Here is a 14,662-nt window from a genome sequence, read left to right as displayed (position 1 = left end):
AAAAATTGTTTGTTTGTCATTAGATGACTATATATTTATATTTTTTGTTTCAAAATCATAGTTAACAAATTGAATCGGTGTTGAAGGCGAAAATGTTAAATGCGAAATGTTCTCAGTTGCTAAAGGCAGTCGGGAAATACTTCTTGTCCTTCTCCACGATGGTCTCCAGAAGGTCATCGATGTCAGTGTTGGGGTATCGCTCCACCCAAGACTGGATGTACCCCTCGTGGGTGGGCTCGTAGGTCTTCAGCTGTACCTTTTGGTCCTTGCCAATCGCCGTGTTGGCCTGGACGAGGATCATACGCGGCTTCTTATGCGCCAGGCAGATATCCCGCCACTTTGCCCACGGATGCGATCCGCTCTCGTCGACCTTTGAGTAGTGTTCGTACATCTTGGAGGCTGCCTCAATGTCGGCTGTGGATTTGTACACCTGCAGCTTGGTCAGAAAATCGCCCAGCGCCTTCCTGCCCACGGTATCGATCTTGCTGCGATCCACCGTCAGCAAAAGGTTCTTGCCATTTTCAGTTTCCTCGACCTTAACGAGTCCTTCACCAGCCTCCAGCAGCACCTTCATGATCACGAAACGGGCACGTGAGTGCGCCTGGAGCCACAGCTTGGACTTTGGGTTAAACATCTCAAGAGCCACACCCATGCCGTTCCAGATGAGACTCAGCCAGTTGATATAGATGATGTTGTCCTGCTCGGCTTTGTCCTTGAAGCCAAAGATCTCCAGGATGTCACGCTGCAGGGAGAGATACAAGCCCACAGCTTCGGCGCGGCACTCCTCGTACGAGGATCCAATTGCTCCGAACTTGGTGTCGTATGTTTCTCCGGGAAGATACCACTTGGCGATGGGTTCACCATTGACCAGGTTTTTAGTATTCTCTTTGTCAAAGTTATAGACGCCGTTCTCGTCGATGCGGAACAGCTTGCCACTACCATGGCCCAGGAGTTCATGGAGGCCCACTTGCACCTCGAAAGCCTTCACCTTGTACTCTTTCATTAAAGTTTGATCCTCCTCGGTGAGGAAAGGAATGGGATCCTTGCGGTTGATGTTGGCCAGCACATTGCCCAGCGAGACGTTCTTGAAGCCTTCATCTTGGCGGATTTCGTCGTAATTGGGAATATTAATGCCCGCTGGCACTCCGCTGCCGGCAAATGTGAGGACATCCAGGGAAGTGAAGTCTGGCTTCAGGTAAGAGTCCTTCTCGTAAGGCTCCGTCCAGGGCAGGTACTCTATCAGTTTCTCGGCGCGATTCACCAGCTCGGAGAATTTGGCCGAACTCTCTTTGTTCACCATAGCCACGAAGCCCTCGAATTCAGCCCGACCTCCGGCAGGATCCCTGTATGTTTCAATGAAGCCAATGTAGGTCTCGATGACAGGTCCCTTGTCCTTAATCCACCAACGCGATCCGTTCTTGTGCTCGGCCAGCGAGCCCTGCTCAAAGGACCGGACGTAGTGCTCGATCATCTTGGACTCGTTTTCGTTGGCTGCGTACTTTTGGGCCTCCAGCAGATGCTGGTTGACGCGCTGCAGCAGCTTCTGGTAATCACCACGGGTCACCCTGAATTGGTTGCCATTGTATTCTTCCAGCGGAAGTGTAATCCCGTCTTGCGTGGACTCTGCCACGGAGCCCAGCTTTACATCATAGATGGTTTTACCATTTTCAACTAACTTAAAGGTGCGGCACATGTAGGGTTCGATACGTTTTGAGGTCAGCCAGGCGTTCACGATCTCAGAGTCCTCCTTGGTGCAGTTGTCCGACCAGTAGGTGGTGATTCCGTCGGGAGCAAAGCCCAGAATCTCGTTACGCGACTCGAGCGCATATATTAGATTCTTGACCTTCTCGAATATCTTGCCAACGCGCGGCTCATCGGTGTAGGCAGTGGATGCCTTCACTATGGTCTCGAATTGCTTCTCGGAGAGATTGGGAACGATCTTGCTGTCACCCATTCCCTTGTAGTTGCCCGCGTTGGCGAACACACCGCAGGCGTACACTAGGAAGGCCTGAAAGTAGTCATTTGTATAACTTTTCGAATTTATATAAATCTCTTCTCTGTCCTACCGTAAAATCATCTTCAGACACTCCCGCCTCCAGGGCTTTCGCCTTTAGAACAGGAATCTTGTCGGCCAGGAAAATGCGATGCAGCAGGGAGAAGATGAGCGGCGCCTCCGGACTGGACTGGATCAAGGCAATGAGTCCACCGTCCCAGGAGGCCTGGCTGAAATGGTGGGCATAGAGCTTTTCCTTCTCGGTAAGATTCTCGAAGGCACTCTTGCAGTCCAAATCGGCAATGGGCTGCGAGTTGGGCAAGACGAAGTGGGCGGTTTTACTGGCCATCTCAGCGGGTTGGGGAAGGTTGGTGCTGCAGCTGCAAAGATATCAAGCGAAACGAACCGATTAGATATATGGATTTAAGATAACACCTGGCAAATACCTGTAACGAACGAGGGAGCTACAAAATCCCAAACTTCTGGAGATTGGCGGTTGGACTGAGCGGATACTGGGACTGGTCCCGTAATTTAGACTACTACGGAAATGGCAGAGCCTGTTCAGTTGCTGCCTAGATCTCTGTAGCCCTCTTAGCCAAAACATAACTGGGAATTTTCGAAAGTAATCTATTTGAAGTCTTTACATTACTTCTCGCCCAACTGGAAAATGTGAAAATGCTACTTTAATTTGGAAAAATAAGCCAAGCAGCTTTGGTAACACATGAAAACTTGATGATAATGCAATTTTATCTCTAGCAAGCCGGCTAAACTGCAGATGTGGCAGTTAAGCGGCATTGTCTTAAGAATATAGAAAACAAAACTATGGCTAAAATGGAGACCGAAAACGTGAAGAACCGTCAGATCAGAAAATGTGAATGTTCGGGAATTACATGGTTAGTCAATTGCAAAGCAAACAAAAATCAGGAATTCGTGTTTCAACGGGAAAATATAATTAATAATGAATATCGTGCGGACTTACCTTTTAAAAGTGAGAAAATATGCAATTAAGAAATGCCGACAAATGTAGGGTTCTTGATAATATATCAAAATATCGATATATCGATATTTTTCTGAAAATTTTATATTTATATCGTGATATTGTTTTTGCCCAAATATCGATATGGCGATATTTATTTTTGATATTTAAAATGTGTAGTCTGTGACGCCCGATGCCGAATGACTGACACACATATAACACAACGAGTCTTCCTAAAATCACTTAAACTTCGAGTTAAAATAACTATATGTTCCAACAGTATTGAACAGTATGACTTTGTATACGAATAAACATAAATATATATATCCCTTTTAGTGTAGGGTAATCAATTTCTTAACAAGAATTTTATATTGTATTTTAAATATTTTGTATGAATAAATATTTTAAAATAAATATTATAACATGCCAATGTGATCTTGCAGTAATCACACATACACATACACTCATATGAGTACTCATACACTCACTGCTCGACCGGTAAGAGAGAATACTTGCAATATTTTGCGACTCTAAATTAGAAGATATGCCTTACAGTCTTCACTAGAACAAGTTGGGAATTATAGGGCTACAAGAAAATATTTTTCCTAAGCAAATATTAAAAGCGGCAATAACTACGTGTTCCAACAGTAAGTAAAACATTCTTCAGTCTTTATTTAAGACAATGTTTACTACTCACTTTAAAGACCTCACTATTTCACTCACTAATATAATTATGACAAAATAATAGATTATTATTTAATTACTTACAGCTCGAGATTAATTTAGTAGCATTTTGTATACGAATAAACATAAAAATAATTTTAGTGTACGGTAATCAATTTCTTAACAAGAATTTTATATTGTATTTTAAATATTTTTTATGAATAAATATTTTAAAATAAATATTATAACATTTCAAACACTTGTATGAATAACATTTGCCTAGTTATTTGTTCAAGAGGGATGCCAATGTGATCTTGCAAGTAATCACACTTTAGAACAAATACACTACACTCACTGCTCAACCGGTATGAGAGATTACTTGAAATATTTTGTGACTCTAAATTAGGGTTGTTGATAATATATCAATATATCGATATTTTTTTCTGAAAAATTTTATATTTATATCGTGATATTGTTTTTGCCCAAATATCGATATTGTGATATTTATTTTTGATATTTAAAATGTGTAGTCTGTGACGCACGAAGCCGAATGACTGACACACATATAACACAACGAGTCTTCCTAAAATCATTTAACTCAAAGTATTGGAAATAAGTATCATTAATTTATATAAACACAATCTGTATTATTATTTGTATTAGATACAGATACAATAAGAAACATGAAGTTAATAAGAAACTTTTATATTTTTATTGTGGGGAAAAAACAAATTTTATTTGAAAAAAAAATATCGAAAATATCAAATATATTTTAAATATTATTTTTTTTTTATAAAAAAATATCGATACGAAATTTTTTTAATATCACGACATCCCTAGACAAAAGTGCGATTTGTGCCAGCAGTGTGACCAGCTGCTTTGTGAGCTATTTTAACACCAAAACCCTAATTTTGCTGAAATGTGAATGGCAAAACATTGGCGGCTTAAATTATAAACACCAATGAAAACATCAGAGTAATACACATTATTGCAGTTGGGGGTTATATAATTGATTTGCCGTGTTTGAACTATGTACAGAAACGCTATTAGTTAACTAATGTAGGTGGTATTACAATTGATATTTGTATTTGAGTATTTGAATCTTGTGGGCTTGTGTGCATGATCCCTTATGGTTTTAGGCAATGATATAGCCAAGCCATAACCATACATCGCCACCTATACCGAGGAAGCATAGCACCCAGGTAAGCCTATACAATATATTATCCATACTGCCGCCTTTTAAAAAAACCGGCAAATCATTGTCCGCCTGAAATTGCTTCCTCAATTTGGCCATTTTTGGGGGAAGTTTTCCAGGACGTGTCTTCGGAGCGGCTGCAGCATATTTCAAAGCAGTCGAGTTACAAAATTGACGAGCGGGCTTACAAAATGCACCCACTACACCGGCTCCCCGAAGGAAGGGCTATTCAGAAAGAACGAATTAAATTAATGATTGTTATGGGAAAGTAATAACTTACGCGCAAAGAGAAACAGTTTCTTTGCATTTACGTTTCCTGAAACTTTTTGGAGTATTCGGAACAAAATTTTGTCTGCCTTTAACAATCGAATGATAAGGTTTAAATGACTATATTACTAGAAGCCTTCTTTGATGGGTATACATTCCTTGAAAGGTTTTCTACAGAATTTCATTCCGATTGTTTTTAGTGTGATTACTTTCAAGAACAAATAACCAGGCAAATGTTATTTGTGTTTGAAATGTTATAATATTTATTTTAAAATATTTATTCATAAAAAATATTTAAAATACAATATAAAATTCTTGTTAAGAAATTGATTACCCTACAGTGAAAGGGTAAGGTTTTTATTCGTATACAAAGTGCTACTAAATTAATCTCGAGCTGTAAGTAATTAAATAATAATCTATTATTTTGTCATAATTATATTAGTGAGTGAAATAGTGATGTTTTTAAAGTGAGTAGTAAAAATTGTCTTAAATAAAGCCTGAAGTATGTGCAACTTACTGTTGGAACACATATGTAGTTATTGCCGCTTTTAATATTTGCTTAGGAAGAATATTTTCTTGTAGCCCTATAATTCCCAACTTGTTCTAGTGAAGACTGTAAGGCAAGTCTTCTAATTTAGAGTCACAAAATATTGCAAGTAATCACTCTTACCGGTCGAGCAGTGAGTGTAGTGTATGTACATATGTGTAGTGTATGTGTTCTTAAGTGTGATTACTGCAAGATCACATTGGCATGTTATAATATTTATTTTAAAATATTTATTCATACAAAATATTTAAAATACAATATAAAATTCTTGTTAAGAAATTGATTACCCTACACTGTAAGGGATATATATTTTTATGTTTATTCGTATACAAAGTCATACTGTTCAATACTGTTGGAACATTTAGTTATTTTAACTCGAAGTTTAAGTGATTTTAGGAAGACTCGTTGTGTTATATGTGTGTCAGTCATTCGGCTTCGTGCGACACAGACTACACATTTAAAATATCAAAAATAAATATCGCAATATCGATATTTGGGCAAAAACAATATAACGATATAAATATAAAATTTTCAGAAAAAATATCGATATATTGATATTTTGATATATTATGAACAGCCCTAAAATTTTTGCCAATATCTATACAAACAATGCTCTTATTTTAATAAACCAGTATGTCTATGGCTAAATACCTGAACCGCTCTGTTGGAAAGACAGGCAAGGATGTAGCCGCCAGGATCTGCACCCTAAAACCCACTGAACCGGAGCACCATGCGATACATCTGGCCGCTGGTGAGAATTACGTGGGACGCAGCCGGGAGACTGGAATCCGAGATTCCAAGTGCTCGAAGCGACAGATCCAACTGCAAGTGGACCTAAAAAAGACTGTAGTTTCACTAAAAGTGCTGGGAGTTAATCCCTGCGGCGTCAATGGTCTGATGGTTATGCAGAACTCGGAATGTGAGCTAAAGCACGGCGACTTAGTGGAGATCGTCTACGGCAGGCATCCTTTCGAGCTGGTTTTTAATCCTCCACCGACGGATGACAAGGAGAAAGCGGACCCCTCGCCCACAACATTACCAGCTCCCGAGAAATCCGAGAGGTGGGACTCAGTTGGCAATGGTAAGCTGGTAATCTTCACCAGCGCCGGCGTGAAAGCGTCTGAAAAGATAGCTGGCTACGACATGGATGGCACCATTATAAAAACCAAATCGGGACTGGTTTTCCCCAAAAACACCGACGACTGGCAAATCATATTTCCCGAAGTCCTGGATAAACTTAAGAATCTTCACAAAGATGGATTTAAAATCTGTTTCTTCACCAACCAAGGAGGCATAGCTCGCGGAAAAATCAACCTAGATGACTTCAAGGTCAAGATCAAGCAAATTGTGGCTAAGCTGGGAGTTCCTATTCAAGTATTTATTGCCATAGGTGATGGATTTTACCGCAAACCTTTGACGGGAATGTGGCAGCACTTAAAAAGCGAAATGAATGATGGTGTTGAGCTCCAGGAAGATCGCTGTTTCTTCGTGGGAGACGCAGCTGGAAGGCCGGAAACGGGCAAGGGTGCTACCAAGCAGCGCAAAGATCATTCTTTAGCGGACCGACTTTTTGCAGCCAACGTTGGACTTTCGTTCTACACTCCAGAGGTTCATTTCCTGGGCAAGCGAGTGGAGGAGTGGAATAAGCCAGACTTCGATCCCACTCGCGTTCAGGACCAAGTGACTCTGTTTGATCCAGATAACTTGACCTTCGATGACCACCCCTGTGAAATGGTCATCATGGTAGGTCTGCCAGGATCCGGGAAGAGCCACTTTTGTTCCGGCTTTTTTCAATCGCGGGGCTACAAGATAGTCAATGCGGACACATTAGGTAGCACTCAAAACTGCCTGACTGCCTGCAAACGGTTCCTGGACTCGGGCCAATCATGTGTGGTGGATAACACTAATGTGGATGCAGCTTCCCGCAAAAAATTCTTGCAGTTGGCCAGCGACAAGGGAATCCCTTGCCGCTGTCTCGTGATGAATGTGCCCGTCGCTCAAGTGAAGCACAATATAGCTTTCCGAGAGCTATCAGACACTTCGCACTCCAAGATCAAAGACATGGTCTTTAATATGATGAAGAAGAAGTACCAGGAGCCAGCCCTAGACGAGGGATTTGAATCCATACACAAGGTGAACTTTAAGCCCAGTTTTGCTGACGAAAAGCAGGAGAAGTTATACAAAATGTACTTGGTCGAGAAATAGGCAAGTAATAGGTAAGTTGTATTTAATCCAAAGTGAATATACGCTTAGCTATATCGGCGATCAACCAGTCCATGGAACTTAGCAGCTTCTCACCGGTCACTGCACTAACTCCGGCAACCAGCCAATGATGTGTGGTGATATCCTCTAGGTGTAGAATCTTTAAGGATAAAGGAAATTAAATGTGTTGAATAAATTAATATATATTGAGTGTGAACCTCTTTAATTTCATTTGATGAGAGGGCTCCTGGTAGATCCTGTTTGTTGCACAGAACCAGAAGTGTGGCTCCTGCTAATCGCTCTTCCTGGAGTAGAACTTGCAGCTCCTGGCCGCAGGATTCTAGGCGCATCCTGTCGGCACTGTCCACCACCCAGACCAAACCATCAGTGCACTCGAAGTAGTTCCTCCAGTATGATCTCAATGACTTCTGGCCACCCACATCCCACATATTCAGGGTGTAACCATTGTGCTCTAAGGTTTTTATGTTGAATCCCAGTGTTGGCGAAATGGTGTCTATGGGTTCGCCATTAAAGCGCTTCAGGATCGTGGTCTTGCCGGCATTATCCAAACCTCTATAAGAATGACGATTCATGAATCACTATTTTCTTGTTATATCCTGGAACCCACAGCAGCAGTATGCGCATTTCCTTCTCCTTTTGTCGCATCTTTTTTAATACTGTGAGGAAGCCCATGGCAATGTCTTTATTTTAGTACCGCTATGAAATTATGAATAAATGTTTTTATATGCAGCTGCTTATATTCCGTTTATTAAAGTAAATAAAAATTTCGGGGTGAATGCCAAAGTGCTGGAAATATCGAAACAATGTATCGATATGAAATCGATATCTCTCCAGCTGTCAGCTGTCATATTCGAGACCGATATTTTTCGCCCAGGAAAACTGCTCACTTTTTGCTAAATCTTAAAAATAAACCCAAGCAAGATGATGAACCTGTCCAGAGTAAGTTGAATTGTGGAAGCTACATTACTCTACACTCCTTGCTGGAGAAAAATCATTCGTTCCATAACACCGGAGATCCCATTACCCCCACGGAATTACGTAAGTTCCCTGGAGCCTCAGAACTAACCGCACATTTTGTACTCCTTTGCAGGCTGTTGTACGTAGCTTCGCCACCACCGCTGGCCGCCGTTCCGCCGCCGTGCCCAAGGAGCAGATCGAGAAGGGATACTTCGAGATCCGCAAGGTGCAGGAGCACTTCCAGAAGAAGGACGGCAAGCCCGTCTTCCTGAAGGGATCCGCCGTGGACAACGTGCTATACCGTATCACCGTCGCTCTCGCCCTCGTCGGCATCGGTGGCATGGGAAAACTTTTCTACGAGCTGAGTGTTCCCAAGAAGGAGTGAAGTCGGAGTCCCGATCCCTAAGCTAAGCCATTAAACCCCGCGCAAGATCCGTGATTCAGCGTAGTCGCCTTATATTTCAATGTTTTGATTGTGTAAGTTCACTGGAGAAAGTCGTAAACCAAGAGTTTTTTTTTGGAATTCAATGTTTATTCAAGGAGAACATTCTGAAACCCCTATTTGTCTATGAGTTTTATAGATTTATTTACATTTAAACCTTAAATTATAATCTTTGTTTGCAAACTAGCATTTAATTCCTAAAAACTCCGTATTATAATGGTTAAATTAGTGCGCTTATGTCTTGTATCATATTTTTTTGTAATGAAAATGTGTAACATAATAATCAGTTGCCTAAGAGGTCTCCCATTACGATGCCACAAATAATCACAAAAGTTAGTAACTAATCTTTATCCGTCATCCCTTAATCTTGCAGTGCTTTGCCCCTGGATACCTGGTCAACATGAAACACCCCAACCCACAACCTGGCTTGTTGTTTTGTGTTAGAATAGCTAAGTTATGATGTGTAAACTGAACATTCGCAAGAGCATTTAAAGCGTGGAAATATAAGAGATCTGGCTGTAAAGTAACGAGACTGCTTATTTGTTTTACCGCACGGTCGCTGGCAATGAGATATTTGCCCAAAAGTATTTCCCCTTAATTGCATTGACATTAAGTAAACAAACAGCGGCGACATGGAGCGAAGATCTGGGATGCGGCGGCCGAGACTGGGGTATTGGCTAAGGAAACGGCCTGTTTTATAAATCAAAGGGCGGCAACTCGGCGCGATGCCATTGGCATGGAAATGCATTTTAAATCGAGCGAATCATGTTGCGCTTTAACACAAGCACAGACCCATGCACGCCGCCCGTTTATTAATACCCGAGTGCGGCGGAATATGCAATTCATGGCGTTTTTCATTAGTTATTTCTCCATAAACACTTAAATAAAATTAAAGCATTAAAAATTAAGAAAACATCCGCCGCTTTATGCATTTTCCCTGGCATTTTCCACACACTCCCAGTTGGGCAGTGCGTCACAAAGTTGTGGAATCTTAAAAAAAAATATTTAAAATATGTTGCCACAAAGGGTAGTATGTTCTGAAGTCCAATTCAAATTATAGAAAACCCTTAATATTTAATTTAAGTTCGAGGTGAATTTCTTAGAAAATTGTCTATTACCTTTATATTTTCACTACGCACTGTACAGTGTGCACCCGTCGCAGTGGAATAACCAGAAAAAGCATAGTCTCTCCTCTTCTGTTGTGTTGCGTTGGTTTGCCATTATTCCGATACGGCCCATTTGAATTTTTGGATGTGCGCGCGAAACGAAAAGGCATAAAGTGGATGTGGACTGGCTTACCGCTAACACATTTGGAATGGCCAACAGTTCTGCGTAGGTGGTTCCGAACGGAACTGAAAGTGGTGATCTACTGCAGACTTTGTAGCCCATTCCTGGCCCATATGTGATCCCGAAAATATAGATTCCTCCCCAAAACGGAAAAGATCTCTTTTTTTTAAATTAAAGTTCGTTTGGCTAATTATGGGATGGGAACGTAACGGCGCACATGTCGCAAACTTATTATATTTCATAGACTGTGAAAAATTTAAATGAACACGAAATGCCAAAGCGCTGGCGGGTTTCCATCTTCTGTGCTGTGTCTCGCGGTCGGGATCTTTCGGAGTAACTGCATCTGCAACTGCAACCGTTCCACTCGACTGCCCACAGCCAAATTACAATAATAACTCAAGAAGCATAGAAGATGCCGGGCAAAACGCTCCGCCTTCTCTTCCCAGCGACCACAATCCTTTGCCAAAACAATATGGTAGAACAACGAAATAAACCTCAAATGGGGGGATTGGATGCGGATGCGTGTAGAATCGAGAATCGAAAAATGTGTTTCATTAAATCTTATTTATAGTCGGCAATTTTATGCATTTAAAGCGCGTCTATCAGCGCTGCATCTCAGCGGCATCAAGGCGATGCGGAAACGGCAGCGACGCCATATTGGAAGCCCGAAGGCGGCGGGCTTTGATTCTGGGCGGGATCTGGGGGTGCGTTGCGTTGTGGAGCAGGGTCAAACTTATTACCAAGCGATTCTCCTCAGGGGGAACCAACTTTCACCTTTCCCATGATGTGTATTTGTTTGTTTATTTTCGATTTTGTGGTTGACTTTAAATAGGATGCTTATGGGGTTTGTAGATATAATGGAATTAAGCGAAAGTAGTAGTTAGTCTACAAAATAAATAAAATATAAATTAATTTTTAGATTTGACAAATAACTATCTAAATACTTAGATTGATTTCCAGGACGCATTTCCCATTAAAAGCGCCATAAAGTATGCTATTATTTTTTCTCTTCCATCTAAAATACACGTAGACATATCACTTTATTATATTCAGTAAAAAGTATTTTTTGTTTAGACTATATGTAAAATTTTTTAACGTTATGTTAAGCCAAAATTTGATTTTGGTATACCAGGTACCGCATAGTCCAGACCTCTCCAACAGCTCCCGTACCCGTTGGATGCTCCTCCCGTGAGTTATGGCCACGTCCTGGTCCGGATCGGATAAGTTCGGATCGGCTTGGGATCCCGCTCCGCAGTTGAAGTAGCAGTAGCAGTCGCAGTCCGCACAGCACAGCAGCCGCAGCCACAAATCAGAATGCCGTTGAAGCGTTCAAGTGCAACGAGCATGAAGCGAACTCGCTGCCGCTTTCGTCTCCAACTCGATTTGCGTCCCCAACTTCAACGTCCCCTTCCCCTGCTGCCGTTTTCCCCGATCCCCAAGCATAGCTCCATATTTTTCCGTTTGAGGTTGTCGGCAAATCTGGGCAACTATCAGATGGATATTTCGTCAGATTGTCGCTGCGGCTGATGCCAGAAGAAATGAAATGGAATAAAATCAGAAAATGGTAAGTCCGAACCGCGGGTGATTTTGGGACTCTTCGAGAAGGTGTTTGCCCAACTAAACCCGTTTGGCCTATTAACACTTCGATTACAACTCAACTTTTTCAGCACTCCGGACGCACGGACACGGACCCCGCCACTCTGGGTGGTCTGTCGTACTATTAGTTAGATTTTGATTTATTTGAGCTTCAATTAGTCGTTGTACAAATCTGTTTATTTATTTGCTTTTAATTATTGTTGGAAACCACAAAGCCGTGCCACCGCTCTTTATGATCGCCGTCTCATTCGCCTTCGCCTCGCTCCTTTCTTTGGCCGTAGAAGGTTTTTAATTAGCACCCGACGGATAATTCACAAAAAGGCCATCACCAAATAGCCGAGGATTTCTTCAGACGTTAATGGATGCGATTCCCCAAACGACCGATCACTGCAAACAAAACAGTTTTGTCTTTCGTAATAACAACCGAAACCGAATTCCAATTTTAAGTTGTTCCACTTGCGAATGGGGTATGCCCATTTTATGGGGCCGAAATACCTGCTATCCATCGTTAAGAATCTACAATCTACAATGGGGCAATAATACTGTTTTGATATAGTTTCGCATCCATGGCTGCGTCCAAAAAGAGGCATTCGACTGGCGTAAACAAACAAAAACATATTGCATGCCTTGCCGGAGAATCGGAGGAATGCCATCGCCGATTTATAGGCCGTAACAAGCCCGGCCCCGTGAAAGATGCACGGGCAAACCGACACCCCGTCAAACCAGAAACACATGTCCGGACTCTAAGGATCTTTGGGGGATGGATTCGGACCACGTACTCTATATGCACTGACCAAGCTGGGAACGATATCATCTAGTTGGGGAATTTAAGTGCGAACGCGTGGGATCAGGTGACACTAAGGTCGGTTGCGGTATGTTGCCTCTCAAGTGAGCCGGGTATTCGCTTACACCAATAATTCATCCTTAACTGCAGTTGCGTCGATCCGTTTTATGTAGCGCCCAAGGACCACGGTACTAGGTTCCAGGTTCCAGGACTCAAGTGGGTCGCATAATCACGTGTCGATGCCTACTTCGTTTGGGATTTATGCGCGTTTTTGGGAGTAACGCTGCCGTAGACAATTTGACGCTTCCGCCTACTCCAGCAGTTGTGCACTTGGCAAAAAATGTTTTTGGAAAAGATACAATTGACGGAAGTATTACATTTTTTGTAACTTTAAAAGCGGCGAAATGTTTATCATCCAATGTAGCAATTTTCATATTTAAGAGACTGTGCATTTCTTATTAAAAAATTATATTCGAAATATTGTATTCTATGTATATATTTTTATGTATCACCTACTTATTATATAAAACAATTTGTATGGTTTTCTTTTGTTTTGTAACACTGACTTATTAATCCTACTTATTAATATAAATTGTCATTCGACATAACCAAATTTGTATAAATTGTTGTATTTTTTTCTCAGTGATGGTCCCCGCCCATCTGGCGCAATCTTATGTAACTTGTCCTCCGCCTCTGACTTATATGTGTCAATTTAATAGCGCATTTGCCACTTTATGACATACGATGCTGCTCCTGGTACTTGGACTCCTTTTCCCGAGACTCTGGTGTTAGCTCCTTTGTTTTCTCAAGTGCCTGGCAGATTTCCCTCCGACTCTTTCCACTCCTTGTTGTTTCACAACACAGAAAGATACAACTGGGAAGTATCTGTAAAAGAGAAAAAATAAGCGGAAAACGCACAGTGTTCATTTGTTATGCTTGTCATTTGTCGCTCGCTGCCGGCAACTTCAAAGCCTGTCACCCAATTTGTTAAACGCGGAGACAATTTTGTCATCAGCTCCCCCAATTCTTCAATCCCAATGCTTTAGTCATCAAGCTGAAGCTTTGGCCGCCGGGGAAGAATTCTTAGTTTTCGCATATGGCCAATTATTTTGTAAGTTTCTCAATTTCGTATCGGACATACAAAGCGCTTGGCCCATATTATCAAAAGATTCATTTTAGTATTTTTAGTGAATTAATACAGTTAAAGAGGCGTTACTTAAATACACCAAATATTATACTTTACAATGTTTTTATTCCCCTTTAATTTTTTCACCTTTTAAGTTTCTTAAAAAGTAGAAAATGAATTAGAAAATACTTTTATTTTAAAATATCATTCTTTGGTTTAAAAAATATTTATGATTATTCAAAATAATGTACATGCCCTAATCACAATGCCCATATGTGAGATATTATTTAAATGGTTTTCAAAGTTCATATAAAAAACTTAAGAAGACAAGTTAATTAACTTAGCATAATGAATTGCTTTAAGAGAGAATTAAATATTTTAAAGTATATTAAAGCTATATTTGTTCTAAAACAAAGGCAGCAGGAAATGGCGTTCGTCAAAACAGAAATTGCAGGAAAATGCAGTCGAGAATGAGCAGAAATCAGAAAGTGACAGGCAGTGGGCCCAATTGGATTCGCAACAAAAGGTATGAGCAGGTAAGCGTAAGCGTAAGCCAACTCAAGGAGGTGTGTCCAACGTGCAACTGTGTGTGTGGGCCAAAACACA

At 41.2% G+C, this 14,662-nt stretch overlaps 5 protein-coding genes across 6 annotated transcripts; 2 read left to right on the top strand and 3 right to left on the bottom strand.

Moving 5' to 3' along the window:
* Positions 1 to 5: 5 nt before the first annotated feature.
* Positions 6 to 3,069, bottom strand: LOC6552969 (dipeptidyl peptidase 3). 2 transcript variants are annotated; one of them, XM_001980934.3, is made up of 4 exons: positions 2,973 to 3,069; positions 2,440 to 2,653; positions 2,067 to 2,373; positions 6 to 2,008 (listed from the first exon to the last, which is right to left on the bottom strand). In XM_001980934.3, the coding sequence occupies exons 2-4, from the start codon at positions 2,595 to 2,597 to the stop codon at positions 113 to 115; spliced, it is 2,361 nt and encodes a 786-aa protein (XP_001980970.1). In that variant the 5' UTR covers positions 2,598 to 2,653; positions 2,973 to 3,069; the 3' UTR covers positions 6 to 112. The 2 variants fall into 2 exon arrangements, with proteins under 2 accessions (XP_001980970.1, XP_015009442.1); XM_015153956.2 differs by lacking the exon at positions 2,440 to 2,653.
* Positions 3,070 to 4,611: 1,542 nt separating this feature from the next.
* Positions 4,612 to 5,246, bottom strand: LOC6552908 (cytochrome c oxidase subunit 7A, mitochondrial). Its single transcript, XM_001980935.3, has 2 exons — positions 5,108 to 5,246; positions 4,612 to 5,052 (listed from the first exon to the last, which is right to left on the bottom strand). The coding sequence occupies exons 1-2, from the start codon at positions 5,132 to 5,134 to the stop codon at positions 4,768 to 4,770; spliced, it is 312 nt and encodes a 103-aa protein (XP_001980971.1). The 5' UTR covers positions 5,135 to 5,246; the 3' UTR covers positions 4,612 to 4,767.
* Positions 5,247 to 6,160: 914 nt separating this feature from the next.
* Positions 6,161 to 8,057, top strand: LOC6552909 (uncharacterized protein F21D5.5). The gene has a single exon (XM_001980936.3). The coding sequence runs from the start codon at positions 6,275 to 6,277 to the stop codon at positions 7,844 to 7,846; it is 1,572 nt and encodes a 523-aa protein (XP_001980972.1). The 5' UTR covers positions 6,161 to 6,274; the 3' UTR covers positions 7,847 to 8,057.
* On the bottom strand, positions 7,844 to 8,668 carry LOC6552910 (ADP-ribosylation factor-like protein 2). Its single transcript, XM_026981346.1, has 3 exons — positions 8,472 to 8,668; positions 8,062 to 8,416; positions 7,844 to 8,003 (listed from the first exon to the last, which is right to left on the bottom strand). Exons 1-3 carry the CDS (start codon positions 8,534 to 8,536, stop codon positions 7,869 to 7,871), a joined length of 555 nt encoding a protein of 184 aa, XP_026837147.1. The 5' UTR covers positions 8,537 to 8,668; the 3' UTR covers positions 7,844 to 7,868.
* Positions 8,667 to 9,251, top strand: LOC6552911 (cytochrome c oxidase subunit 7A, mitochondrial). Its single transcript, XM_026981354.1, has 2 exons — positions 8,667 to 8,803; positions 8,955 to 9,251. Exons 1-2 carry the CDS (start codon positions 8,786 to 8,788, stop codon positions 9,204 to 9,206), a joined length of 270 nt encoding a protein of 89 aa, XP_026837155.1. The 5' UTR covers positions 8,667 to 8,785; the 3' UTR covers positions 9,207 to 9,251.
* Positions 9,252 to 14,662: the final 5,411 nt, after the last annotated feature.

Source organism: Drosophila erecta, unplaced genomic scaffold, assembly GCF_003286155.1.
Source record: "Drosophila erecta strain 14021-0224.00,06,07 unplaced genomic scaffold, DereRS2 tig00000000-arrow-pilon, whole genome shotgun sequence".
NCBI classification, from domain to species: domain Eukaryota; kingdom Metazoa; phylum Arthropoda; class Insecta; order Diptera; family Drosophilidae; genus Drosophila; species Drosophila erecta.
Note: the sequence above shows the minus strand (reverse complement) of the source record. Positions and strands in the feature narration are given on the sequence as shown.

Excerpts from the sequence above, each read along its gene's own strand:
- LOC6552909 (XM_001980936.3), top strand. The coding sequence starts at position 6,275 with ATGTCTATGGCTAAATACCTGAACCGCTCTGTTGGAAAGACAGGCAAG.
- LOC6552969 (XM_001980934.3), bottom strand. The coding sequence starts at position 2,597 with ATGTTTTGGCTAAGAGGGCTACAGAGATCTAGGCAGCAACTGAACAGG. Across the intron at positions 2,374-2,439 it reads AGCTCCCTCGTTCGTTACAG|CTGCAGCACCAACCTTCCCC; the intron begins GTATTTGCCAGG and ends ATATCTTTGCAG. Across the intron at positions 2,009-2,066 it reads TGTCTGAAGATGATTTTACG|GCCTTCCTAGTGTACGCCTG; the intron begins GTAGGACAGAGA and ends GACTACTTTCAG.
- LOC6552908 (XM_001980935.3), bottom strand. The coding sequence starts at position 5,134 with ATGCAAAGAAACTGTTTCTCTTTGCGC. Across the intron at positions 5,053-5,107 it reads GAAACTGTTTCTCTTTGCGC|CCCTTCCTTCGGGGAGCCGG; the intron begins GTAAGTTATTAC and ends CTTTCTGAATAG.
- LOC6552910 (XM_026981346.1), bottom strand. The coding sequence starts at position 8,536 with ATGGGCTTCCTCACAGTATTAAAAAAGATGCGACAAAAGGAGAAGGAA. Across the intron at positions 8,417-8,471 it reads GAAATGCGCATACTGCTGCT|AGGTTTGGATAATGCCGGCA; the intron begins GTGGGTTCCAGG and ends TCATTCTTATAG. Across the intron at positions 8,004-8,061 it reads CATCAAATGAAATTAAAGAG|ATTCTACACCTAGAGGATAT; the intron begins GTTCACACTCAA and ends TTATCCTTAAAG.